At 48.9% G+C, this 27,390-nt stretch overlaps 1 protein-coding gene across 1 annotated transcript in view; it reads right to left on the minus strand.

Annotated features, from left to right (window-relative positions):
• The window catches only part of LOC140425763 (ferroportin), a 55,176-nt gene that overhangs the window by 2,303 nt on the left and 25,483 nt on the right, over nt 1-27,390 (minus strand). Inside the window, exons 4-5 of the mRNA XM_072510202.1 lie at nt 20,942-21,205; nt 19,507-20,229 (exon numbers count right to left, since the gene is read on the minus strand). Of these exons, the coding sequence (XP_072366303.1) occupies nt 19,507-20,229; nt 20,942-21,205 (987 nt within the window). The remainder of the gene's footprint in view (nt 1-19,506; nt 20,230-20,941; nt 21,206-27,390) is intronic.

A 27,390-nucleotide genomic window follows, 5' to 3' on the forward strand; every position in this document is an offset into this window, starting at 1 on the left:
TTTGCTGCCTCTCCAGTTCCCGTCAGGAAAACTGTCCTTCATTTTCATTTTTCATCATTTCACATTGTATTTACAGAATGTTAAGAACCTAACCAAGACATGAGCAAGACCATCTCACAAGTAGGATTAGCAGAATTTAAACATCTTAGAATTATCACATTTTAATGCCAGAGTAATTTTGATCAAAATAAAAAAGATAGATATGGGGCGGGATTCTCCGGTCTGCCAGCTGTGTTTTCTGTCGCGGCATGCCCTTGCCGGATGTGGGATTCTGTGTTCCCGCAGCCGGGCAATGGGGTTTCCCATTGTGTCGGGAAACTCACGGGTGCGGGTGCGCTGCCGGCAGATCAGAAGATCCCATTGATGGAGAATTCTGCTGCCGGATTTTCTTTAATGGTGAAAAGCTGGGAAATTGGAGGTTAAAATGATTTAAGGGTCCATGTACACCGATCACGACTGTTATTTGTAGTGAAATCATAGACATGCCCTTTGTGTTCAGAGTTACTGTTTTGCCAGAAACCGCAGAGGAAAATCTAGAAAGACAGGGACATAGGAATGGAGGCAGGTCACTCCCATTAACGCACATCGGTAACAACAGGTGATCTCACACCATTGAAAGAAATGTTCCGGTCTTTGGATTGTCGAAGACCAGACACACGAACAAGATGCACTAAGTGATCCCTCAGAAGTCCTGACGTAATTACTTTGTGGGAATTGCAGAGGCAATTTGAACTTCCAATTCCCCTGTTCCTCAGTACCCTCCGGAAAAGAACCTGTGCTTTATCCAATGCCCTTTAACTCTGCAAAGAATGTTTCAGCTAAGCCCACAGACAAATTGTTAACCTCTTCTTTTGCTGGAGTGGTATCTTCATTTTTAACTTCATTTTCTAATCTCAAATGTCGTAAATTCTCGATTTAAGAGAATTAGACCAAAATGGCTTCTTTGTGTGCCAACAACCCGTTCCTTTGCTAAACAATATTTCTTTTGGCTGTTTCAAGAATTTCATTGAGATGCTTTTTATATTCAAACAAAAGGGTTTTGTATTCTCGTTTGGCTTGATCTTTAACATTTTAACATCTTTCAGTTTCTCCTGATTCCATTTGAAACATGTCTTATTTAATTATTTTAAAGCAATACCAATACTTCCTCGCGCTTTAAATCTTCCGCACAATTCACAAATCACATTATTTCGATCCTCTTGGGATTTTAAATGTTTTTTGTGAACTTCTACTTGCCTGGATTCCTGCTGCTGTATTCTGGATCTCAGCAGAAAGGAATGTTACCAAATTTGGTTCCTGTCCTGAAACAGACTAATCTGGGGTATTTGAGAACTGTCTTGAATGGACCTGTTGTGTTAATGCTTATAACATAATATATATCTGTAATATAGTATGTAAGTAGAATTGTCTTTCTTCCTTTCTTTTAATAGTTATAATTCTTTCTTAATGCTTCTTTCACTTTATATTATTTATTATAATTGTCACATCACTATTATTATTTTAGTTATCGTTATTCAATATTCACTAAAATATTGTTTTAACACATCACTTGGCATTGTCACTCATTCCTGTTATGTCCAGAGTATGACTACAAAGGGACTCTAACGTTCCCTTTACACCCTCTGTATTGTCCATTAGGGTGGTGGATCCATCAGTATTTTCACTTGAATCAGTTCTTTCGTTAACTGAATCACAAATAGGTCAGGAGATTTTGACTCACAGGAACAACTTTGGAACTGTGGCATCCCATCCCAGTGGTGGAATAATTACCCAGTCTTCCCATTTCTCTATTGGCCACAACACGGTGTATGTGTTTTGAGTGTATTAAGATCTCTTTAAACGGGTGCCTTTTAAAAACAGACATTAAGCAGGCTTTCTTGCAAATTTTAAAATCAAAACAAAATCATTGAACCCAAAATGCAGTAAGCACACACTCCTCAAACACAGAGAGACAAACATAATTTCTACAAAAATAACATGCACTTAGAGTACTAGAAGGGTACAATCGAAACAGGTCACTTCTTTATAGTCCTTAAGATGGTGGTTGAGAATATTGCACACCTGAAGGATTCTCGCCTGGTTTGTTGAAGGAAAATGGGGGTTGAATGTTTCTAACTTCAGTCTAAATAATAGTTGAGCCTCTTTAGTGAAGAAATGTAATAGCAGAAAAAATGTATTAGCCCCTTTTAATGCCTGAGGTAACTTTTAAACTTTTTTTTTTGCTGGACTGCGACGTCTTACCTCACGGTGTTCTTCATTTCTTCAATCGATGGACTTTTCGCCATTCAAAAAAATGTTTAAAAAATGTCACAAGTTGTTTTCCTGTCAAGTGGCCATGGTGTTAACTTTCCATTGTCCAAATATCAACTTTCCAGACATGAATAGCATTTGGCATTGTCGTAACACATCCTTGAGTGGCACATTAATGATTAGACTTTCAATGTTGAACAGGTACATGGATACGACATTGCTATTGATGTGCAGGTCTATTACAATTTTTGTGAAGGTGGAGGAATCCTTCACCAAGTGTGTGGAAAACTCACTCAGGTTTGGTTGTACCAATTTTCTCAACATGTGGCCAATTCAAGTTTTGCAGAACCAGCCAGAGATAAGATAGTATATAATGGGAATTCAGATATGCTGATACATTTGCTGTATTTGGACTTCTGGTGGCGGCCATGATGTGAATCGTCACACAAAGGGCAGCTCCTGCCCGAAGGCGTAGTAAAGAGTTCTTTTTACCCGATATTGGGTGTAATTTCGATGAAAAGGTGGAGTTGAAGGTCGGAGGAGTAGTTTCCCCGGGAGTGGTATATCCGCTGGTTACCAAACCCGGCAGAAGACGGTGAGAGACGGCCAAAGAGTTGGAGGAAACCTGCAGCACAGTAGCCGGTGGAAGGATGGCAGAGGGGGAAGGGCTTGTGCAAGGTGGAAAGCCCCAGATGGAGCAATTGATGGCTTTTATTAAGGAGGAGGAAGGAGATGCGGGAGGATCATTCGAAGGCCATCGAAGGAGCTGTAACACCCCTGAACAGCTTGAGGAAGCAGGTGGAGAACTGTTTGGAAGTGCAGGGGTCGCAGATCGAGAGATTGAAGAAATGGTCTTGGACCACAGCGATCGAATGGGGATACTGGAGGTGGGGCTCTTTGGAGACCTTTGCAAAACGTTGAAGGCAAAGGTGGAGGAGCAGGAGAACACCTCGAGAATAGTGGGCCTGCCTGAAGGAGTGGAAGGTGGGAGTGCCACGAGGTATGTTTTGAAGATGCTTTTGGGGCTGGTGATGGAGGGGGTGCTAGATAAGGTCCCTGAAGTGGACAGAGTGCACAGGTCTCTGAGGCAGAAGCCTAGAGCTGGGGAGCCGCCATGGCCGGTGATCGTGAGACTCCACAAATTTGTGGAGAAAGAGAAGATTTTGCATTGGGCCAGGGAGGGGAGCAAGGTCCGAATATATCAGGTCATTGGAACCGAGTTGGTGAAACGGCGGGCAGGGTTCAACAAGGCCAAGGCGATGCTGTACCAGCGGCAGATCAGGTTTGGGGTGCTCTACCCGGCGAAACTGTGGGTGACTGTGTTTGAAGGCCGGGAGTACTACTTCAGGACCCCAGAAGTGGCCAAGGGCTTTATCAAGGAGCAAAAACTGGGGGAGAACTAAGTGGAACAGTGCTGGGGAACTGTAATGGTTGGGAATACGGTTGAAGTGGGGATAGGGATTGGGGTTTTTTCATTCCCTCTGGATTGGAGGGGGTTCTTTTTTGGGTTTGTTGTTTACTGTTGGGTTGGTAAGGGGTGGCAGGGTGAAAGGTTTATGTGGGGATGGATGTTCCCATCCCCCCCTCTTGTTTTACGGATCTGTTTGTGTTTATCGTTTGTTTGCTCTCGGGGGAGGTGACCTGGAGTTCAGGATGAGTCTTTGTTTGGGTGGGGGAGGGTAAGGTCAGGAAGGTCAAGGATGACCCTTGCTGAACAATCCCAAGCATGCCACGATTACAAAGTCGAGCTCACAATGTTCCTCACTTATGCTTACTGGAAGCAACATTTGCAGCGACTCGTCTCCTGCAGACAAAGAGAATACATCCAGGCATTACGCCTTTTTTGAATTGAACAAAAGTATGGAGGACAATAGTTCCTTAGTGCAATTCTCCCTGGCAATGTTTTGACTAATCATATTCAAGTTGCCAATTCATCAGTACTCTTTTCTCATGCAATATAAATTGTTGCTCCCTTTCAAGTTTGGTCTTCTTATGTTTGTCCTGATGACTGCAAAATAAAAGTTCTGTATTACCAAGTGAATAATGGTATGCTTGATAAAGCTGGCTGTAGTATAAGATTCAATGTACTTATATTCTGCTCTGTTACAGTGCCTGGGTGCCATGAGCCACTGCTATATAAGGTATCCGTGGGGTCGCTGGTGCCATCCTTCCACTTTTTATTCCTCTTTAAGGGTGCCTTATATCAAGTGCATGGAAGCAACCAGTAAGTACTCTGTGCTGCTGCTGCCTGTATTGCATGTAAAATCATTTTTGAGTATTGTGCATTGAGGCCTAAAGGTAGATGGTAACCTTCTGGACTGTAGGAAAATTCAGAGGAATTATGTTGCCCTCTTATACTGCCACTTGGTCTATAACAAGAGTGGCGAGGACAGAGTGCTCCTGCACAATACAATTATGATCTCCCATCTTCATTTTTGGGAAAAAACTGACAAATGTCCTCATTGCTAGACTGGAAGGAGTCCAACATATTAAACCTTCTTGACCACCACTGACTGTTTATACAGATGTTGCACACTGTCCAAAGGCCTTCCTGAAGGAGATGATCCAGTCTCCACATTAATCCTCAACTGCCTGAGGCACATCTCTTTTGTCATCATCAGATATCTTTAGCTAATATGGGAAACCTGCTGTGTTGCAAAATAATGAGGCTTGGTGGTGGCACAAGTCAGCTGCCATTACTGGCAGCCCTTTCCTGCTCACATGGTTATCCTTTACCAAAGTCAGTGCACCTTGCAATACACCTTTTCCAATTTTTCATAAGTTAACGTCAGTCAAATATTGCTTGACCTACTCTATCGTCGAGGAGTTAATATTATTCGCATGAAGTCTCCATTTGAAAGGAGATAGGTTTTTTTTACACTGTGATGTCTGTATTCATTATAATTTATCAAAGGAGAAACCGGGTAATTGAATAGATGTGCAATATATTCCATGTTTTTGCGGAGAACAGACTCATGTGTATTAATGTATGTTGCTTCTAGCAAGCGTCAGTGAACCACCTTGCAAGCTTGAATTATTATCTTTAGTTGGTTGTTAATGTAGCTCTTCGGGCACTCGGGATTGTTCGGCAAGTGCTTCCCAAGGATAATTTCTAAGAGTAGGTGTTTGGGATTTTGCAACCAAGGGTTGATTGTGGACTGCCTGTACTCTGTCTATTATAAACAACTGGAGACACATGGGGCTGGATTCTTCGATTCTGGGGCAATGTCCCCGCACCGGCGTGGGAACGGTGGTATTTTACACCAGACAAAATGGTGTAAAACAGCCACCCATTCCCCGTTTTGCTGGGGGCTAGCAGGAAGGCAGCGTAGAGCACCCGGCTCTAGCTGCCAATACGCCCTGGAGAATTTCCGGGTCCATGGCCGCGCATGCGCATGGCGGCGGACACCGTGCAACATGGCAGCAGCCCGCGGACCAGACCCTCAAAATAGTCCCCCACTTCGGCCAGTTCGCCTGCCCCAGACCACCCCCCCCCGCCCCCCCCCCCCCACCGTGCCCCCAGCCCCTGATGAAGTCCCCCCCCTGACCGCGGATCACCCCTCCCCCGACTGTGGTGGCGCTGGACTGAGTGCGCCAGGCCGAGTTCCCGGCGGATGAGAGCACACATGTCCCATGCCATCGGGAACACGGGGGTGGGGGGGCAGAGCATTGGGGGTCGGGTCTCAGGCAACATCCTGAGGCCGTTGATACGTGGAGCACGGTACTCTGCAAGTACGCCGCTTTGGAGGGGGTGGAGCATCGTGAAAGCGGCACCGCTCCCCGATATGGTCAAGAACTTTGTTTCTCCGGCGATTTCGGCGTCGTCGACCGGAGAATCCAGCCCATGTTGTTTGATTCAGTCAGCTAATCGTTGGGATGTACAGCTTACAGGTGCAATTTTCCCTAAATTGCGTAGAATGCTGCATCAGGCGAGAAAAGCTGTGTGAACCTCGCTGACCTCACAGCTGCCTTTTCCCGTCTGATTAAACAGCACTCTGAAATTTCAAAGTGCTGGCGAGGATTACACAGCCAGCTTGGGGAGGGGCCTAAACATGCAAAAAAGCTGGGACTCTGAGATCTGAGCGCCATTTTGAGAATTCCGGGTACCCCGAGCTCAAAGTTAAATTAAAGGTCCCCCTTCCCTGCAGATATCGGGACCTCCACGGATATCTGGACACCCCCGGCGGCCAGGGGAGCACCCTAGCCTTCGCAGGCAGAAAGGCAACACCTCCACCACTCAAAGAAATGGGCACTACCCCCCCCCCCCTCCACCGGCATCAGGGTGACCCGCCTGCTCCGCATTGGCACCCCCCTTCACTGGCACTGCCCCCACCCATGCCCCCCACAGTCTCCGTGCCTAAACCCCTTCACAGTCTCTGGTGCCCCCCACTCCAATGCCTGCACATCCCCTCTCTCATCAAGCATAGCCCCCCCCCCACCCCCCACCCCCACACACAAGGGAAACCCCTGCAAATGGGGCCCTTAGAGGGCCTGCCCTGGAAATGCACCCGTAAAGAGATAATTCTGTTTGAAGAATTTAAAGATTTGTCGTCCACAATGATTAGAATTCAATGTGATGGAATGGAAAATTAGAACTTCCAGACAAGCTGCAGAGCCTGTCTGTGAGTTGGTTCATAGAGCCTTTCTTTAGATCCAATTTCAGACCAGAGAACACTAGAAATTGGGAAAGTGCAAGAAAGGCGGGTTAATCCCGTAGCCAAGAGGGAGTGGTTTCTTATTCCACGTTTAAAAGACTATATCGAAAGCTTTGGACGGTCAAAATTCATCACCAAAATAGATTTGATAAAGGGCTATTGCCAAATACCTTTGACTGAGAGGGCAAAGGAAATCTCGGCCTTTGTGAGGCCCCATGGACTTTATCAATTCACAGTTACACCATTTGGGATGAAGAATGCCCCCGCAACATTTCAGAGGCTCACAAACACAGTGATTTGAGGATCAATCACTGTGCCGTATACATTGATGACTTAGTGGTGCTGGGGGCATTTGCCCAACTGTGGTGAACCACTATAATAGGAGATGTAAGGTAGGACCTGCACTACAGGTTCACCGGTAGCTCCTGCCGGCTGGCTCCGCCCACGGAGAACTGTATAAATATGTATGACCTCCAGTGCCCTGCCATTTCGCCAGCTGCAGCAGGAGGCCACGCATCTGACTGTAATAAAGCCACAGTTGTACCCCACTTTAGTCTTTGTGCAATTGATCGTGCATCAATTTATTACAGTCAGATTTTCCACAGAATGGATATCCGAATTAAGCCCGATCGCCTGCAGCTGGATCCGAACTCGCCCGACGCCAGGAAAGACTTTACTCACTGACTAGCCTGTTTTGAGGCCTACATCAACACGGCGGCCAACGGAGGCTCAGAAGATAAACGTCCTGTACTCCAGACTGAGCTCCAGCGTGTTCCCGTTGATCCAAGACGCCATGAATTACACAAAAGCAATGAAACTCCTCAAAGAACACTACGCGCAGAAGACGAACACGCTCTTCGCCAGGCATGTACTTGCCACCCGCTGGAAACTACCTGGTGAGTCCATCGAAGACTTCTGGTGGGCCCTAATTCCACTCGTCCGGAACTGTGACTGTCAGGCCGTCACGGCCGCCGAACACTCGAATCTCCTCATGCGCGATGCCTTCGTGACGGGGATTGCGTTGGACCGCATCCGAGAACGATTGCTGGAAGGGGCCACGCTCGAACTGGCGGAGATGAAAACCTTGACACTCTCCATGACGGTCGCATCCCGTAACGTACAATTGTACTTCTCCCGCCGCGCTGCCCACCCTCCTACTCCTTCCTACCCCTCCTGGACCACGCCGACGACCTCCTCAGCCGGGGCCCTGCCTTCGCAATACGCCTGCGCCGATCTGCACATCCCGGGGGTCCCCGCTGCTACTTCTGTGGTCAGCAGAAGCACCCCCGCCAACACTGCCCGGCCCGCACTGCCGTTTGTAAACCCTGCAGTAAAAAGGGCCACTTCGCGGCTGTGTGCCAGGCCCGCGCAGTCGCTGCGATCGCGCCCACTATCGCCCCCTCCCCCACACCAGACGCACAATAGGAGCCGCAATCTTCTCCTCCCGGGTCCATGTGCGACCAATGGCCGCCGCCATCTTGTCCCGACCCCGCAATGTGCGCACCATGGGCGCCGCCATCTTGGCCCAACCCCGCAATGTGCGCACCATGGGTGCTGCCATCTTGTCCCCCACAGGGTCTCCGAACATCCCGACATCGGAACCGCACACGCTTGCCACCTGAAGCATCCGATGGCTACCTGCAGCTCGCTTCGATGACGCTGGACCAATCTCGCCCGCGCAACCTGGCCACCGCGTCGACGACGGTTAAAATCAACGGCCACACGACCTCGTGCCTGCAGGACTCCGGGAGCACCAAAAGCTTCGTTCACCCAGATACGGTAAGGCGCTGCTCCCTCGCAGTCCACCCAGCCAATCAAAGGATCTCCCTAGCCTCCGGATCCCACTCCTTCCCGATCCGAGGCTTTTGTACAGTCACCCTCACGGTCCAGGGCGTAGAATTTAGTAACTTCCGCCTCTATGTTCTTCCTAATCTCTGCGCTGCACTCCTGTTGGGCCTGGACTTCCAGTGCAACCTCCAGAGCCTCATCCTCAAATTCGGCAGGCCCTTACCCCCCCTTACCGTTTGCAGCCTCGTGACCCTCAAGGTCAATCCCCCCTCTCTTTTTGCCTATCTAACTGTGGATTGCAAGCCCGTTGCCACGAGGAGCAGACGGTACAGCACCCAGGACAAGACCTTCATCAGGTCCGAAGTCCAGCAGCTGCTTAAGGAGGGTATTATCGAGGCCGGCAACAGCCCCTGGAGAGCCCAAGTGTTAGTGGTTAAAACTGGGGAGAAACACAGGATGGTCGTGGACTACAGCCAGACCATCAATCGGTACACGCAGCTCGACGCGTACCCCCTCCCACGCATATCTGATATGGTCAATCACATTGCGCAGTACGGGTCTTCTCAATAATTGACCTGAAATCCGCCTACCACCAGCTCCCCATCCGGAGGTCGGACCGGCCATACACTGCCTTCGAGGCGGACGGTCACCTCTACCACTTCCTTAGGGTCCTTTCGGTGACACAAATGGGGTCTCGGTCTTCCAAAGAGAGATGGATCGAATGGTCGACCAGTACGGTTTGCGGGCCACCTTTCCGTACTTAGATAATGTCACCATCTGCGACCATGATCAGCAGGACCACGATTCCAACCTCGATAAATTCCTCCGCACTGCCACGCTTCTCAACCGGACCTACAACAAAGAGAAGTGTGTGTTCAGCACGACCTGGTTAGCCATTCTCGGCTATGTAGTCCAAAACGGACTTCTCGGGCCCGACGCCGAGCGCATGCGCCCCCTCATTGAACTTCCCCTCCCCCACTGCCCCAAGGCCCTCAATCGCTGCCTGGGGTTCTTTTCCTACTACGCTCAATGGGTCCCAAACTATGCGGACAAGGCCCGCCCACTCATTCAGTCCACCCAATTCCCCCTTGCAGCCGAGGCACAACACGCTTTCGCCCGCATCAGAGCAGACAACGCCAAGGCCGGGATGTGCGCAGAGGACGAGTCACTGCCTTTCCAAGTAGAAAGCGACGCTTCAGACGTCGCCCTTGCCGCCACTCTAAACCAGGCAGGCAGACCTGTGGCATTCTTTTCCCGCACCCTTCATGCCTCTGAAATTCGACACTCATCCGTCGAAAAGGAGGCCCAAGCTATCGTTGAAGCTGTGCGGCATTGGAGGCATTACCTGGCGGGTAAGAGATTCACTCTCCTCACTGACCAACGGTCGGTAGCCTTCATGTTCAATAACACACAGCGGGGCAAGATCAAAACTGATAAAATCTTGCGGTGGAGAATCGAGCTCTCCACCTATAATTACGAGATCTTGTATTGCCCCGGTAAACTCAACGAGCCCCCAGACGCCCTCTCCCGAGGTACATGTGTCAGCGCACAAGTGGACCAACTCCGGGCCCTACACGACAGCCGTTGTCACCCAGGGGCCACTCGATTGTACCACCTGGTCAAAGCTCGCAATCTGCCCTAAGACGTCGAGGAAGTAAGGACAGTCACCAGGGACTGCCAGGTCTGTGCTGAGTGCAAGCCGCACTTCTACCGGCCGGACCGTGCGTGCCTGGTGAAGGCTTCCCGCCCCTTTGAACATCTCAGCGTGGATTTCAAAGGGCCCCTCCCCTCCACCGACCGTAATACGTGCATTCTCAGTGTGGTCGATGAGTACTCCAGTTTCCCCTTCGCCATCCCATGCCCCGATATGACGTCTGCCACCGTCATCAAGGCCCTCAGCACCATCTTCGCTCTGTTCGGTTTCCCCGCCTACATCCACAGTGACAGGGGATCCTCATTCATGAGCGATGAGCTGCATCAGTTCCTGCTCAGCAGGGGTATAGCCTCCAGCAGGACGACCAGCTACAACCCCTGGGGGAACGGGCAAGTAGAACGGGAGAATGGGACGGTTTGGAGGGCCATCCAGCTGGCCCTATGGTCCAGTAACCTCCCAGCCTCTCGCTGGCAGGAAGTCCTCCCTGATGCTCTACACTCCATCCGGTCACTATTGTGCACTGCCACCAATAACACACCCCATGAACGTGTTTTTACCTTCCCCAGGAAGTCCACATCCAGGGTGTCGCTCCCGACTTGGCTCGCTGCTTCAGGACCGGTCCTTCTCCGTAGGCACGTCCGACTCCACAAGGCGGACCCCTTGGTGGACAGGGTTCACCTGCTCCACGCCAACCCTCAATATGCCTACGTTGAGTTCCCCGACGGCCGCCAAGATGCTGTCTCACTCAGGGACCTGGCACAGTCAGGTTCCACCCCAACACACACCCCCACCAATGCGCCCCCCACCTCCCACCGCGCCGCCAATATTGACCCCACCAGAGCACCCCCCCTTTTCCGCACAAGAGGACGAAGAGGACTTCTGCACGCTCCCGGAGCTCCCCGATGACTGGCCGGCATCAGCACCGCGACCACCGCCATCGGTGCCACCTCCACCACCGCCAGCACCGACTTCGCCGCCACCGTTACGCCGCTCCCAACGAAGCACAAAAGCACCGGACCGGCTGAACCTTTGACGGACTCCGGACCGTCAACATGGACTTTTCTTTCCCTACCACTGTACATAATTGCACTAATTGTACATAGTTTCACGTCACCCCCGCCGGACTCATTTCTAACAGGGGGTGAATATGGTGAACCACTGTAATAGGAGATGCAAGGTAGGACCTGCACTACAGGTTCGCCGGTAGCTCCTGCCGGCTGGCTCCGCCCAGGGAGAACTCTATAAATATGCATGACCTCCAGTGCCCTGCCATTTCGCCAGCTGCAGCAGGAGGCCGCGCATCTGACTGTAATAAAGCCACAGTTGTACCCAACTTTAGTCTTTGTGCAATTGATCGTGCATCAACAACCTAAAGAAACTGTTTGACCGCTTCGCAGAAGCCAATCTCATGATGAACCCAGCAAAACGTGAATTTCCCAAGGCCCAAATTTCATATCTGGGACACACAGTGGGACATGGGCAAATGGCACCACAAGATGCAAATATACAGGCCGAAACCCACCACCAGGAAAGAGATTTCAAGATTTCTGGGCATGAGTCGACTCTACTGCAAGTTCACGCCAACCTTTAGCAGGTAGCACCACTCACAGAGCTCTTAAAGAAGAACAAGCACTTTAACCGTGTTGACTGCAAACCCAGTGTTGGCAGCACCTAATTACAACAAACAGTTTAAACTGGCTGTGGATGCCAGCAACATTGAGGTAAGAGTCGTGTTATTGCAAGAGGACAAACCTGGCCTTGGGAAGCCTGTGGAATATTTCTCAAGGTATTAAATCGGCACCAGCAAAAATATTCGACCATTGAGAAAGAGGCGTTAAGCCTGGTACTGGCACTACAACATTTCAAGATTTATGTTGCCAGCAACCTAGCAGAGACAATAAATTATACGACTACATACCTTAGAAATTTTTGGAGCAATTTTGAAATTGTAACATCTGGTTATTCCGCTGGAGTTTGCTATTGCAACAATTTAACTTAAAGTCTTTCATGTAGCCAGGAGAGATAACGAGATTGCGGACACTTTATCCCGAGTATAAAAGAGACTTTTGGGAACAATGGGAAATTTTCTGAGGTATCCTCTCTGTTGATACATGCTCTTGAATTTTGTAATATTGAATAAGATAGAACTAATACAAAACCGGTTGAGAAATTAAACATCTTTCAAATTAAGTTACTTTTATTTTTAAAAGGGGGGGGCATGTCATGAATTTGCCTAGCAACAGAAAAACAAATTTAACAGAACATAATGGGATGAGTCCTGCCCAGCAACAGGTAGGAATCTGCTTAGAGATAGCAGTAACCAGAAGGCTGGATGAGATGCGTCTCTCCCAGTTATGATATTAGAAGGCAGTTTAGATAAGAATCAGATGTGAACAGTTTACGAGTAAAAACAGTTTACCTAAACAATTAGGAAGATCAGTGAAGTATGCATATGATAATGTCTAGAGTCAAGGAATATGATAGGGGAAGACAGCCAAATACACAGAAAATCAAACTGGAAAAAGGCACAATTGGCCAGACCCTCAGAAGCAAAGCAGGCCAGTTAATACCTAGCAGGAAAATGCAGACAAGCCAGTTTCCAGCTAACAGCCTCTACATCTTAGAGCCAAGGCAGTGCAGAAAACCTTTGTGAAGGCATTTAAATATTTTTGCTGGACCAGGACTTGATTATCATCCCTTTATTGTGTGGTAACTATAAGCTGCATTTTTAACTCATAGATTTGTTTAATTTGGATGTTGTTTGGGGATTAGGGGCAGTCTTAAGGAATTCAGATATCATGGATTTATTTTGAATAAGGGGTACGTTCTACATCAACTATGTGTGTATTGTCATAAAGTAGTCCTGTTCAAGTGTATTTGTCTTTTCTTTACTTATAATAGTTATACAACAACTGGGCTATTTATTCTTACTGAGGTTGCACTGAGGAATTGAACTAAAGAAAAGAGCATTAGACTGGGATGACCAGTTAGAATAGTGCATTATGGACATTAATTCGGGTTGCAGGGAGTGAACAAAGAGATGGGCAAAGCATGGCGAGAGGGGGAGGGGTGGCTATCAGGAATGGCTCTTTGCACAAAGGATGCTGGGAGGCAGAGGCCCAGAGGAAGGAAAGGAATGTGTATTGAGTCTATCAGAATCAGTGACAGTTAGATTATATGACCAGGTCAAGGAAAGGGCCTATCGGAATCTTGTATTCGTGTATGTGGAACTTGATACTGCATGAATGTATATGAGACCACATGTGTTGCCTCCCTTTGTCTCACTCTCTCTGGGAGTTTCAAGAGACATGGGTCTCCTGCTTTCATCAGAGGGAGTGTAAGCTTGCGAGCTATTTGAAATAAACTAAAGGAATTTCTAAATCCGAACTCAGCTTTTGATTGAGACCAGACTGGACAGAAAGAACTCAATTTCTTCAGCACTTGTCTCCTCGCACCATTACAAAAACAAAAGTTATTTGCCCCAACAAACCAGTGTTCCAAATTGGGATACCCTCGCAGATAACATCAGCGTGCTTCAGTACAGTCTCTCTTTTCAGCAGTATTCAAGTTTTCATTATTAGTGTCAATGAACATAATTTTTAATATAATTTCCTGGGGTTTGAATGCAGGCTCATATTATAGTACAACTTATATACACACTTATATGTACTTAGAAAGATATTTAAAATGTCGCATCAGGCTGAAAAAAAAATCAATTTGATCTATTTGAAAAGTCTTTTTCCAAAGGTTAATCTAATATGATTAGAACAGTGCGGGAACGCTGGGGGGGGGGCGGCCTGTGGGGGAGGGGGGGGCTTCCTGCACCGGGGGGGGGCCTCAAATGGAGTCTGGCCCGCGATCGGTGCCCACCGATCAGCGGGCCGGCCTCTCTGAAGGAGGACCTCCTTTCCTCCGCCTCCCCGCAAGATCCATCCGACATCTTCTTGCGAGGCGGCCTCGGCGAGGACAGCAACCGCGCATGCTCAGGTGACGTCATTTACGCGGCGCTGGCCGCGTCATTTACGTAGCGCCGCTTTTACACGGCGCCAAGGCCCGGCGTGCGTAAATGACGCGACGCTGCTCCTAGCCCCCTGGGGGCGGGAGAATAGGGGGCTGGGAGCGGGCTCCGACGACGGAGTGAAACACTCCGGTTTTCACTCCGGCGTCGGCAGTTAGACTCCCGATGGGTGAATTGCGCCCGATATCTTAATATTGTCACTATCAGGCATATTCATTTGCACAGCTATTCTTCACCCAATTTGAGTTTAGTCAAGCCAAGGAGTGACATGATGTTTTTTTCCACAGGGAAAGAAAATCAGCAATGGGGTCAATTCATGCATTTCCTACTAGCCAGGTAGCACCACTGATATGATGCATTGAGCCATTTCAATGTACTCTGTCATGGAGTAATTGGGCACTAATTTGTTCACTTCTTCTCCCACATCCCTGTCTCACCTATGTCACAATTGAGTGGTATGCAGAAAAAGCAAAGAAGTACCAAACAAGGAGGGAAACAGGCTGGCGAGGCATTGCTTATCAGTTTTAGATAACCTTCGGACAGCAAATGTCTATGGGTACCATATAAGAAAATAGCAAAATTATGTTTTTGTGTAGATAAATGGAATAATTGGTTACCCAAAATCTCTACAGCTGGAGTTACAGGACCACCAGAGATTTTTTTTAAATCCTAAAAGAGTTTAAAATTTGAAGCACCAAGACAAAAAGGGAAATTTTCAATGCTGGAATGATGGACTCAGGCCCAGACTAAGAGAGGAGAGACCCGTATAGGAAAGGTTCCTTGCAGAGACTTTTGAAGTCAGATTATTTAATGTTATGGGTAAATTTTATAGTTTTATGTTCAATTTTGTGTTGTTTATCATATATACATGGTTACATAGCCAGCTGAAACAATAATCAAGCTCGGAATTGTAGTCACTTTACAAATAAAATTAAGAAGTGCAATTGATTCAAATTGCAGCATTTCCATTTGTTGCTTTTCAATTGGGATCTTTCCTAATCTCTCTTTCAGTAATTCAGTACAGCTAAGATTATAAAGTCACAAGAAATAGGAGCAGGATTAGGCCATTTGTCACCTCTAACTGCTCTCCTATTTAATGAGATCAAGGCTGATTGGACTGCATCCTTAAATCCATTTCCCTGCCTGCCTGCCCTTAATCCCAGACTCCCAAGTAGATGACAAATCTGTCTAACCCGACCTTGAATATATCCAAGACACAGCCTTCATTGCACTCTTGAAAAGCGAATTCCAAATATTAGCAACCATGTGAGAAAATAAATTCCTCATCTCTGGTTTAAAGGGTGGAATCTTATCAGAATTTGGCAAAGAGTCAGGCTCAGACAGAAAATTGGCAAGCGATCCCACGGCCACGCTGTGTCTGAAAAGCGGCTCACCACGGGGCAGCGTGGCTCATAAAAGCCAGGAGACCCAGCTCCCGGGTTCTACCCGTTCGCAACGCGTTAGATCTCACGAGACGTGATGTAAATCCCGCCTACACTTTTTAGCAGATCTGCATATTAGAGCGAGAGAGCTAGTCTCACTCTAAGATGCAATTTTCCGGGGTAACCAAGGCATTTGTATCTATCCCCTTCACCTCGGGGTACTCGAGGGAGCACTGTTTAGCACTGGTCCCCACAAACGGGGACCAGAGGGAATGGCACTCGTAGTAATAATAATAATAATCTTTAGTGTCACTAGTAGGCTTACATTAACACTGCAATGAAGTTACTGTGAAAAACCCCTAATAGCTACATTCCGGCACCTGTTCGGGTACACGGAGGAAGAATTCAGAATGTTCAATTCACCTAACAAGCATATCTTTCAGGACTTGTGGGAGGAAACCGGAGCACCCGGAGAAAACTCACGCAGACACAGGGAGAACGTGCAGACTCCGCACAGACACTGACCCAAGCCGGAAATCGAACATGGGTCCCTGGTGCTGCAAAGCAACAGTGCTAACCACTGTGCTACCGTGGGGGTCTCCCAGGGGAACGCAGGCCCCCAGGTGCATGCTCTTTGGGCAGAGTGGTACGCTGGCACTGTTGGCATCCCGATCTCTCTCTATACTGAGGAGTTCCGGCGAGCGGAGCTTCTCAGTGCAAAAGTCCCTCAGTGTAGAAAACGGGCTCTGTGTGGCTTTGGCTGCACGTTCCCCGCTAACGTCCCTTATTTAACGTGAGTGGCATTATATAGCCATGTGTTTTTTGGCGCTGCGAGCACAGGGATATACGCAGCTAAATGCTCTCGCCTGGGGACTTTGGTCCCTTTTGGTTGAATCGCAACCCTCGTGTGTGACTCTTCAGTTGCACAGACCAGTTTCCCCATGGGATCTTGAGCCTCTTTGCCAAACACCGTCAATCTGGTGGGGCGTGGCCTCATAGAACTAGGAAACAGTTTCAAAGCGATCAGGGCACCATCCTTAAAGGGTTGATAGAAATTGACTTCTATTTTAAAAATAAATTTAGAGTGCCCAATTCATTTTTTGCAATTAAGGGGCAATTTAGTGTGGCCAATCCACCTACCCTGCATATCTTTGGGTTGTGGGGGTGAAATTCACGCAAACACAGGGAGAATGTGCAAACTTCACAATGACAGTCACCCAGAGCCGGGATCGAACCTGGGACCTCGGCGCCATGAGGCAGTTGTGCTAACCACTGCACCACTGTGCTGCCCCTGAAATTGACTTTTCTAATCAGCTATAACCATGAGAATAAGGGGAGATGATAGAGGTTTAATTGAGAACTCATTAAGAATAATTAACTATAATCATATTAGGCATTACTTCAGTGCAACAAATAGCTGAGAACCCACTAAGGGTTAATCCAGATAACACTCTCTAATTTCTTTCTCAGGTTTTACATTTTGCAAGCAGCTTGAAACTGCACTGCAATTGACGTCAATTAGCTAAAAGGCCCCACTGTACGTTAAAAACTGGGCGGCGTTCCAGTTCGAGTAGTTCCGTTTCTATAGTAACAGCCAGTCTAGAGATATGGGCCGGGATTCACCGACCATGCGGCGGGTCGGAGAATTCCCATGAGGGCGTGAGAATCGCGCCCCACCGCCCCGACGCCGGCTTCTGCATTCTCCGGTGCAAATTTTCGGGCACCCGCGGAATCGCTGCCACGCCGGTCAGGGGCCGTTGACAGCGATTCTCCAGGCCCCGATGGGCCGAGTGGCCGCGTATTTGGCCGAGTCCCGCCGGTGTGGATTACTCACCTCCCACACGGCAGGACCTGGAAGGTGAGTGTGCGGGGGCCGTCCTGCGGGGGGGGGTAGAATCTGACCCTGGGGGTGGGGCTCCCCACGGTGGCCTGGCCCGCGATCGGGGCCTGCCGATCGACGGGCGGGCTGATTCCGTGGGGGCCTACTTTACTCCATGCCAGGCCCCTGTACGGCTCTGCCATATTGCCCGGGGGCCGGCGCGGAGAAGGGAACCCCCACGCATGCGCGGAAATATGCCGACCGTTCTGCGCATGCGCGAACTCGAGTGGGCCGTTCTTCGCCGGCTGGAGCTGCGGGGACCACTCCGCCGCGAACCTAGCCCCCTAGAAAGGGGGGAATTCCTCACTTTCAGGGGCCATTGACACCGGAGTCGTTGGCACGGGTTTTCGCGCCGGCGTGGGGACATAGCCCCATTATTAGAGAATCCCGCCCACGATTTCCCAGCAAAAAGTGTTTTTCTAATTAATGATAGATGCAGGTGCATGGGAAAGTGGCACCAAGATATTTAAATACATATATCTCTTGAAATTGATAGACAGACAGATTGCCGAATTGAGTGAATTATAAATTAGTTAAAGCCAATCAGAGGTGAAAAGAAATTAGACCTTAAGATAATAATCTCCTTAAGAACAACTTACCGGAATGGAAACACTCATTCCGGAATCACTCTCTCTCTCTCTGAAATCTATGTCTTTGCTGCTTGCGTTTGCTATCACCATTTTTCTTTTGTTTAAATCACTTAGTTATGTTATTCTATGCATTATGATTTGAAGAATTAACACGATCTGTATTTTAAAACTCAACTACTATATTCGTTAAAACAATCAATCTGATTAGCTTGCTAAAGGGCTAGTCGGAACTCTCTTAATGTTGTATTGAAAATAATTTTACCAGTGGGCACTACAGCTGACTAATAAAGTTCAAGTGGACACCACACATCAATGCACCCCACCCCCCCCCCCATGGGTCTCCTACTGCGGTCCATGCCTGGCCCTTCCCACTGGCACAGGTGCAGTGTCAGCTCATGTCCCTCTCCCCCCGGGGCTTTACTTACCCCTGGAGGAATCTACTTGATTGCCTCCTATCTAGCCGAACCTGTTGTAAAGTGCACGTCGGCCAATTTGAATATTTAGTGAGGAGGATCATGTGGTGGGGGGCTGCTATTAGCAGACCCAGCAGAGGTGGCAGGAGAGAATTCTGGGAGAGGTCATCTCAGTCACCTTGGCTGTACTGTGGGTAGCCAAAGAACTGGTGTCAAGGAGCGATTATCGCAGCTCCTTTCTTATAAGCCCCCATTATTTATCGATTTACACTCTGTACTACAGTGTTTCTGCTCTATTAAGTTTCTTACTTAATCAGAAAAAACACTATTTAATTATTTTTCTTTGTGGTCAGATTGAGTGTTGTATTCTGACGTATAATGTGCCGCATGCCACGTTTGAAACTTTTAATTATATAAAGAGTTGCATAGCAGTATGCACATCATACCCATGCAGATTTATGTGCCTGATGGAAAAATAGATACTGATGTCAATGACTGTCCTGGAAGAAGAGAGATAGTCACTAGTAGAACAGCAAACTAGCAAGGAGTCAGTGTTCAGGGGGTGGATGGGCACAGGAATGGTGAAGTTTGGGGGCATGGTTTCATAACTGCAATTTCCCACAAGGTTAGCATTCTGACTGTTGCTAGCTGGAGCTGTTGAGTACAGACTAGTCATTTATACACATAGGCGGTGGGAGATAATAGACTAGTTCAGACTATCGTACCAGGTGGCTTTTTCATATCACACTCCAACTGGTTGGAAAGTAGCAGGGAAAAAGACAGGAGACAAAAACAGAACAGAAAATACAGTTTACTTTAAAAACAAACAAAGCACTAAATACTTAATAAGCAGATGGTGATTTCACTATAAACTCACCTATTCTTGCAGATATAACACCTGAGAAAAGTAAACTGATGGAGACATAGGAGTCTGGATAATTCCTGGCTGGGAGACTGTCATACAGCAAGGTGTTATTTGTCCAGTGAATAGTAGAACGATCTGACAGCAAAGGTTGATTCATATTTGTGCTCGGGAAATAGGAATGCAATTGGTTCATCTCTGTGTCTGAAGCAGTCTGATTTGTTAGTGAAACATTAGTATGCGGATATATTGGATTGCTCCTCAAATCGAAGGGACTGCCAGGTGCAAAAACTGATAACACGCAAAGTAACAAGCAACCTAAATGTAGGCAACTGGATATGACTCCTGTAGACACCAGGCCATAACATTTTTGTAACAAAGTGAACAAAACCGTCCCCATCAGTCCAGCCATGGTAGAAATACCCATGAGGAGGCTAAGAAGTGATCCACTAATGCCTTGTGAATTGGCATAACCTGTGGTGATGCAGTCAAATCCCAAAACTGTGGTGTACAGAAATGCTAAGCTCATTCCAGCTAGAAAGGCTGACTGCTGGTAGTATGCATTCCAACCAGTTTTGCTGATGTACAGCATCCTCTGTATCCGTTGTAGCACAGTATAAATCCCCAGAATATTTTGCTGAGCAGGTAACCTGGAATTCTGATCCAAATCTGAAGTGGAGTTTGGACTTGTTTCGGATCTGCTGCTACATCCATGCTTCGGGTATTGCTGCTGAGCATCTATGAACAACATAATATTAAACAAGCTAATATACAGATACGACAAACTTTCCATTGCTTTCAAACTGTCTTTCTCTACATAATATATTCACAATTGAGACATGAGTATTCTTAATACAGTTTACCAGCAATCTGATGAGATTTCTTTTGAACAATTTTATTCATAACAGAAAAGACCCAAAGTAAACTGTTAGGGAAGGGAATTTAGAGTGACCCAAAATGCATTGAAAGTTAATTTGTGATTAACAGTAAGTACTCCTCCAATTGCCCAGTTCAGGTGTGTTTTCCCATACAGACCAAAAAGGTTCCAGGTACAGTTTGCATTCAGTCCCCTCAATGTCTCTGGGCTAAAGAGGATGAGCAATTCAGCCAGCATGGAATATTCTAATGTGGAATTACAACTTTTAGTGGTGCCTTTCTGTACCCCAAACGTTTGAGAAATGCATTGCTATTTCTTTCACATAGTATTTCCCATGTCTACAACAAGTCAGAACAGATCACTGTGAAAAAGTGGCTCAGATTAATCACTTGATCAAGAACTCATAAAATTACTTCACTTTCTTTTTTATAGTGCTTTCCATATCTTCAAGATGTCCCAAAGCACATCAATCTTTGAATTACTTCTGAAATACAGTCACTCATGTTTTGTAGCTGTCAATTTGCACACAGCAAGGTCACATAAATAAAAACAATGAGAGAAAAGGCCTTTTACCTTTTGCGCTTGTGGTTTCTCTTGTCCTTTCAAAGTAATTAAGCTGGTCTTCATACTGTTCTGGCCCAGCCTTAAATGCAAGAGCAGGGACCATTCTGTAAACTCTTGACAGACAAATAAATTCAACCAGCAGTGAAACTAAGGTCCAGCCAAGAATGAACACACAACCAATTACATTTGATGCTGAAGACATGATCTGGCCCACAGTCATTGCAGCCAGGACATTGACAACTTGGTCAATTCTTCTCATAACAGCATTCACATCTGTAATTAATACATTAAATTAGTGTAAGATAATAATACTAGTCTTTATAGATACATCAAGTTGTCACATTAAAGAACAGAGAACATTCCATGCACTGTGATGGGAAATCCTGAGTTCCAATCAAAAACACCAAGTAAAGTTTGGAGTGAATATCCAGCAATATAATGGGCTGGATTTTGCTCTGTGGCTTTCGCCATTCACCTCGTGTACAATTCATTTTTTAACCAATGGAGAATTCCCTCTAATCTGGGCCGTGAATCTCCCCTACCTGGCGGGACGGGGGGTTCTGGCGTGATGGAGTGGCGTGAACCACTCTGGCGTCGGGCCGCCCCAAAGGTGCGGAGAAATACGCACCTTTAGGGGCCAAGCACTCACGTTGAGGGGCTAGCCCCGCGCCGGAGTGGTTGGCGCGCCGCCAGCCGGCAGGAAAGGCCTTTGGCACCATGCCAGCCGGGGCCGAAAGGACTTCGCCTGGCAGCGGAAGTCCGCGCATGCGTGGGAGTGTCAGCGGCTGCTGACGTCATCCCCGCGCATGCGCGGGGGGGGGGGTTCTCTTCCGCGTCGGCCATGGTGAAGACTGTGGCCGAGGCGGAGGGAAAAGAGTGCCCCCACTGCACAGGCCTGCCCGCGGATCGGTGGGCCCCGATCGTGGGCCAGGCCACCGTGGGGGCACCCCCCGAGGCCAGATCGCCCCGCGCCCCCCCCAGGACCCCGGTGCCCTCCCGCGCCGCCTAGTCCCGCCGGGAAGTGAGGTGGTTTGATCCTCGCAGGCGGGACAGGCATTCCAGCAGCAGGACTTCGGCCCATCGTGGGCCGGAAAATCGCCGGGGGAGGGGGCTTGCCGACCGGCGCGATTCCCGCCCCCGCCGAATCTCCGGTGCTGCAGAATTCGGCAACCGGCGGGGGCAGGATTCACGCCAGACCCCGGCGATTCTCCGACCCAGCGGGGGGTCGGAGAATCTCGCCCCTGGTATCTGTTTCAGTAGGGGACTTATGAATAGGGCAAGCAACAACAAGAATCCTTATCTAATCATACTGAAATACCCATACTGAGCAAAGTAGATTGCAAACCCGGAAGTCAAAAGAGAAAATACAAATTACATTTAAATTGTGCACAAGAGGGAAAATATACATTATGAAATACAAATGGAATAAGGGGAGAGAGATAAAAAGGAAAAACAAAAAAGGAAATCAACAACATTACTTTTGGGGAATTGGAATTCCACACTTGTAAAATTAATTTTTCAGGGCCAGAGAGGTTTTCAGCACTAATTAGCAATTATCATGCCATAAAGACTCCACTTACCCCTAAATACACTAGTCCTAATGTTTTCAGCCATCTTTAATGCCAAATTAGTGGGTACTTTATGTTTGTACATTGCAATGATTTCAATGCAGAGTCAATTGGTGAGAACTGCAACAGTGCAATCTATGGAGGATCTGCAGAAACCAGATAAGAACATAAGACATAGGAGCAGTACCAGGCCACTCAGCCCATCGAGTCTGCTCTGTCATTCAATGAGGTCATGGCTGATCTGATATAATTCTCAACTCTACTTTCCTGCCTTATCCCCGTAACCCTAGATTCCTTTACTGGTTATAGGTCTGTCAGCTCATTCAAGGGGCTGCAACCATTAAAATTAAGCGGTAGTATATAATGTCACCCATTCACACAAAGATTGTCAGATCATGGCTACCCGATTTTCCATGAACAAAATCCAGAGGCATTATGTCAATGTTAAAAGTTTAGTGAAGGTTAATTTGCAACAAAATGCTAGTTATTTCCCATCAATTTTATAAAACACAGGCACATTGCATAAAAACACACATGGCCTGTTTCAAGAACAACCACATTGTCAAACATGAATTCATTAATAGCAGTGCCTTCATCACAAATGATCATTATGTACATAACATCAACATAATTAGTCAGTCAGACCAATTACCTGCTACGAATGTGGGAAAGGGCCATAATTATTACCAGCTATATATTTTGCATAACCAAGTTTCATATTCCTGTTTCTTACAGATGGTAAGGAACGCAAGCTTCAACAACTCATCAACACCACAGCCCATCCTAGGCCCTCCACCAGTCCCAATCCCTCCTACCCCATTTCTCCCAACCCCAGCCCTTGCTGCGTGTTCACCATACACTCTGACCTTCCCCTCTCTGAGGCTGAACGTGCTGTTCTCAGCAATGGACTCAGCTTTGTACCCTTACGTCCCCACCTCAATGAATTCTGGGCTCGACATGATGTTGAACTCTTCTTTCGCCGCCTTCGTCTCCGTGCCCACTTCTTTGGATAAGAATCCTCCCCCTGTTCCACTGATCCTTTAATGTGCCTCCAACATTCTGCCTCCAAGTGGACCCTCCCGCCGGGACAATTACCTGCCCTTGATCTTTTCATTGAGAACTGTCGGCGGGACATTGGCTGTCTTAATTTTTCTGCCCCCCCTCACCCATTCCAACCTCTCTCCTTCTGAACTTTCTGCTCTTCACTCCGTCAGGTCTAACCCCGACTTTGTCATCAAAGCTGCCTACAAAGGGGGTGCTGTTGTCGTCTGGCGCACTGACCTCTACCTCGCAGAGGCTGAGCGCCAACTCTCAGATACACTTCCTCTTACCTCCCACTGGACCATAACCAGACCACTGAACATCAAGCCATTATCTCCAACACTGTTAGTGACCTCATTTCCTCCGAAAGCCTTCCCCCTATGGCTTCCAACCTCATAGTCTCCCAAACCCGGTCAGCCCGCTTTTACCTACTTCCCAAAATCCACAAAAAGGACTGTCCCGGTGTAGCGCACAAAGACTCACGAGAGACGAATAGAGATGAAGTCGATGAGGCTTTATTAAGCGTGACTTGTTCCCCGCAGTTCAGTAGCTGACTGGCCTGCGGGGGAGAACTCCAGGTTCTTATACTCCGCCTTCAGGGCGGAGCTAGAGGTCAATAGCCAACCAGGACCTGGGATCTGTCAGCCAATGACATCACGGCTTCACAGTCCCACATGACCCCTAATGCATACTACCACATTCACCCCTTGTTAAAAATGAACCCGGCGGGGTGGTGCTTCGTATGGTGGTAAGGGTTTACAAGGCTGGTCCTGGGAGGAAAACTTTTGCATGTACAGAGGTTTTTTTTGTTTTGAACTATTTACAGTAAAAGGGGGAAAAAGGAAAACATTCTCGTTACAGTCCACAATATAGTAGTGTTACATTGATGCCACAAGTCGGTCGGGCGGTCTGGTCGTCCTCGTCGATCGCCTCGGCCCCGGTGGTGGTGCTTGTTCCCGTGTTGTCGTCTCCGGGAGCCTTACGGTTTCTGCTTCCACTTCACTTCTGGTCGGACCTGGGAGGAGGACCGATCCCCCCGGGAAGGGGGCGCTCGCGGGGTGCGCCGGTGGCAGGGAGGGGGTGATTGGTGTCGGGGGGGTGTGCGTGTTGCCGGCGGGCGCCAGATCTCGCAGGGAGACCGTGTCCTGTCGGCCGTTGGGGTACTCCACGTAAGCGTACTGCGGGTTCGCGTGGAGGAGGCGAACCCTCTCGACCAACGGGTCCGACTTGTGCGCCCGCACATGTTTTCGGAGCAGGATGGGTCCTGGGACCGCCAGCCAGGTCGGCAGCGACGTTCCAGAGGAGGATTCCTGGGGAAGACAAGGAGGTGCTCATGAGGCGTTTGGTTAGTGCTAGTACACAGTAGCGACCGGATGGAGTGGAGAGCGTCCGGGAGGACCTCCTGCCACCGTGAAACTGTGAGGTCCCTGGACCGTAGGGCCAGTAGGACGGTCTTCCAGACCGTGCCGTTCTCCCTCTCTACTTGCCCGTTCCCCCGGGGGTTGTAGCTGGTCGTCCTGCTCGAGGCTATACCGTTGCTGAGCAGGAACTGGCGCAGCTCGTTACTCATAAAGGAGGACCCCCTGTCGCTGTGGACGTATGCGGGGCAACCGAACAGTGTGAATATGGTGTTAAGGGCTTTAATGACTGTGGCCGCTGTCATGTCAGGGCAGGGGATGGCGAAGGGGAAACGGGAGTACTCGTCCACCACGTTCAGGAAGTATATGTTGCGGTCGGTGGAGGGGAGGGGCCCTTTGAAATCCAGACCAAGGCGTTCAAAGGGACGGGAAGCCTTGATCAGGTGCGCACCATCTGGCCTGAAAAAATGCGGTTTGCATTCTGCGCAGATGTGGCAGTCCCTTGTGACTGTACGGACCTCCTCTAAAGAGTATGGGAGATTGCGGGACTTGATGAAGTGGTAAAACCGAGTGACCCCCGGGTGGCAGAGGTCCTCGTGGAGGGTTTGGAGGCGGTTAATTTTTGCATTGGCACATGTGCCGCGGGATAGGGCGTCGGACGGCTCGTTCAGCTTTCCGGGACGGTACATGATCTCATAGTTGAAGGTGGAGAGCCCGATCCTCCACCTTAAGATCTTGTCGTTCTTAATTTTGCCCCGCTGTGCATTATCGAACATGAAGGCTACCGACCGTTAGTCCGTGAGGAGAGTGAATCTCCTGCCGGCCAGGTAATGCCTCCAATGTCGCACAGCTTCCACTATGGCTTGGGCTTCCTTTCCACTGAGGAGTGGCGGATTTCTGAAGCGTGGAGGGTTCGGGAGAAAAAGGCCACGGGCCTGCCCGCTTGGTTAAGGGTGGCCGCTAGAGCTACATCGGAGGCGTCGCTCTCGACCTGGAAGGGGAGGGACTCGTCGATGGCGCGCATCGTGGCCTTTGCGATATCCGCTTTGATGCGGCTGAAGGCCTGGCAAGCCTCTGTCGACAGGGGGAAGGTCGTGGTCTGTATTAGGGGGCGGGCCTTGTCTGCGTACTGGGGGACCCACTGAGCGTAATATGAAAAAAACCCCAGGCAGCGTTTTAGGGCTTTTGAGCAGTGCGGGAGGGGAAATTCCATGAGGGGGCGCATACGTTCGGGGTCGGGGCCTATTATCCCATTGCGCACTACATATCCCAAGATGGCTAGCCGGTTTGTGCTAAACACGCATTTGTCCTCGTTGTATGTGAGGTTCGAGGCTTTAGCGGTCTGGAGGAATTTTTGGAGGTTGGCGTCGTGGTCCTGCTGATCGTGGCCGCAGATGGTTACATTGTCGAGATACGGGAACGTGGCCGGCAACCCGTGTTGATCAACCATTCGGTCCATCTCTCGTTGGAAGACCGAGACCCCGTTTGTGACGCCAAATGGGACCCTTAGGAAATGGTATAATCGCCCGTCTGCCTCGAAGGCTGTGTACTTGCGGTCACTTGGGCGGATGGGGAGCTGATGGTAGGCGGACTTGAGGTCCACGGTGGAGAAGACTTTATATTGGGCAATCCGATTGACCATGTCGGATATGCGGGGGAGAGGGTACGCATCTAGTTGTGTGTACCTGTTGATGGTCTGGCTATAGTCTATGACCATCCTTTGCTTCTCCCCTGTCTTTACTACTACCACTTGTGCTCTCCAGGGACTGTTGCTGGCCTGGATTATGCCTTCCTTCAGTAGCCGCTGGACTTCGGACCGAATGAATGTCCGGTCCTGGGCGCTGTACTGTCTGCTCCTAGTGGCGACGGGTTTGCAATCCGGGGTGAGGTTTGCAAACAAGGATGGGGGCTCAACCTTGAGGGTTGCGAGGCCGCAGATAGTGAGTGGGGGTATTGGGCCACCGAATTGAAACGTTAGGCTCTGCAGGTTGCACTGGAAATCTAATCCCAGTAATGTGGGCGCGCAGAGTTGGGGAAGGACGTAGAGCCTGTAGTTTTTAAACTCCCTCCCTTGCACCGTTAGGGTCACTATGCAGAAGCCTTTAATCTGTACGGAGTGGGATCCTGCAGCTAGGGAAATCTTTTGCGCACTGGGACGGATCGTCAAAAAACAGCGTCTTACCGTGTCGGGGTGGATGAAGCTTTCCGTGCTCCCGGAGTCGACCAGGCATGGTGTCTCGTGCCCGTTTATCAGCACCGTTGTTGTCGTCGTCTGGAGCGTCCGGGGCCGTGCTTGGTCCAGCGTCATTGAGGCCAGACGTGATCGTAGTGTTTGAGCGTCTTCCTCGAACCCCGTGGAGCCGTCGACACTGGGGTCCGTTGTTGCCGTCCAAGATGGCGGCGGGGGTGAACAAAATGGCCGCCCCCATGCATCGCACATGGCTGGGGGGTCACAAGATGGTGGCGGGGGTGGACAAAATGGCCGTCCCCA

Source organism: Scyliorhinus torazame, chromosome 6 (genome assembly GCF_047496885.1).
Source record: "Scyliorhinus torazame isolate Kashiwa2021f chromosome 6, sScyTor2.1, whole genome shotgun sequence".
In the NCBI taxonomy this organism is placed as follows: domain Eukaryota; kingdom Metazoa; phylum Chordata; class Chondrichthyes; order Carcharhiniformes; family Scyliorhinidae; genus Scyliorhinus; species Scyliorhinus torazame.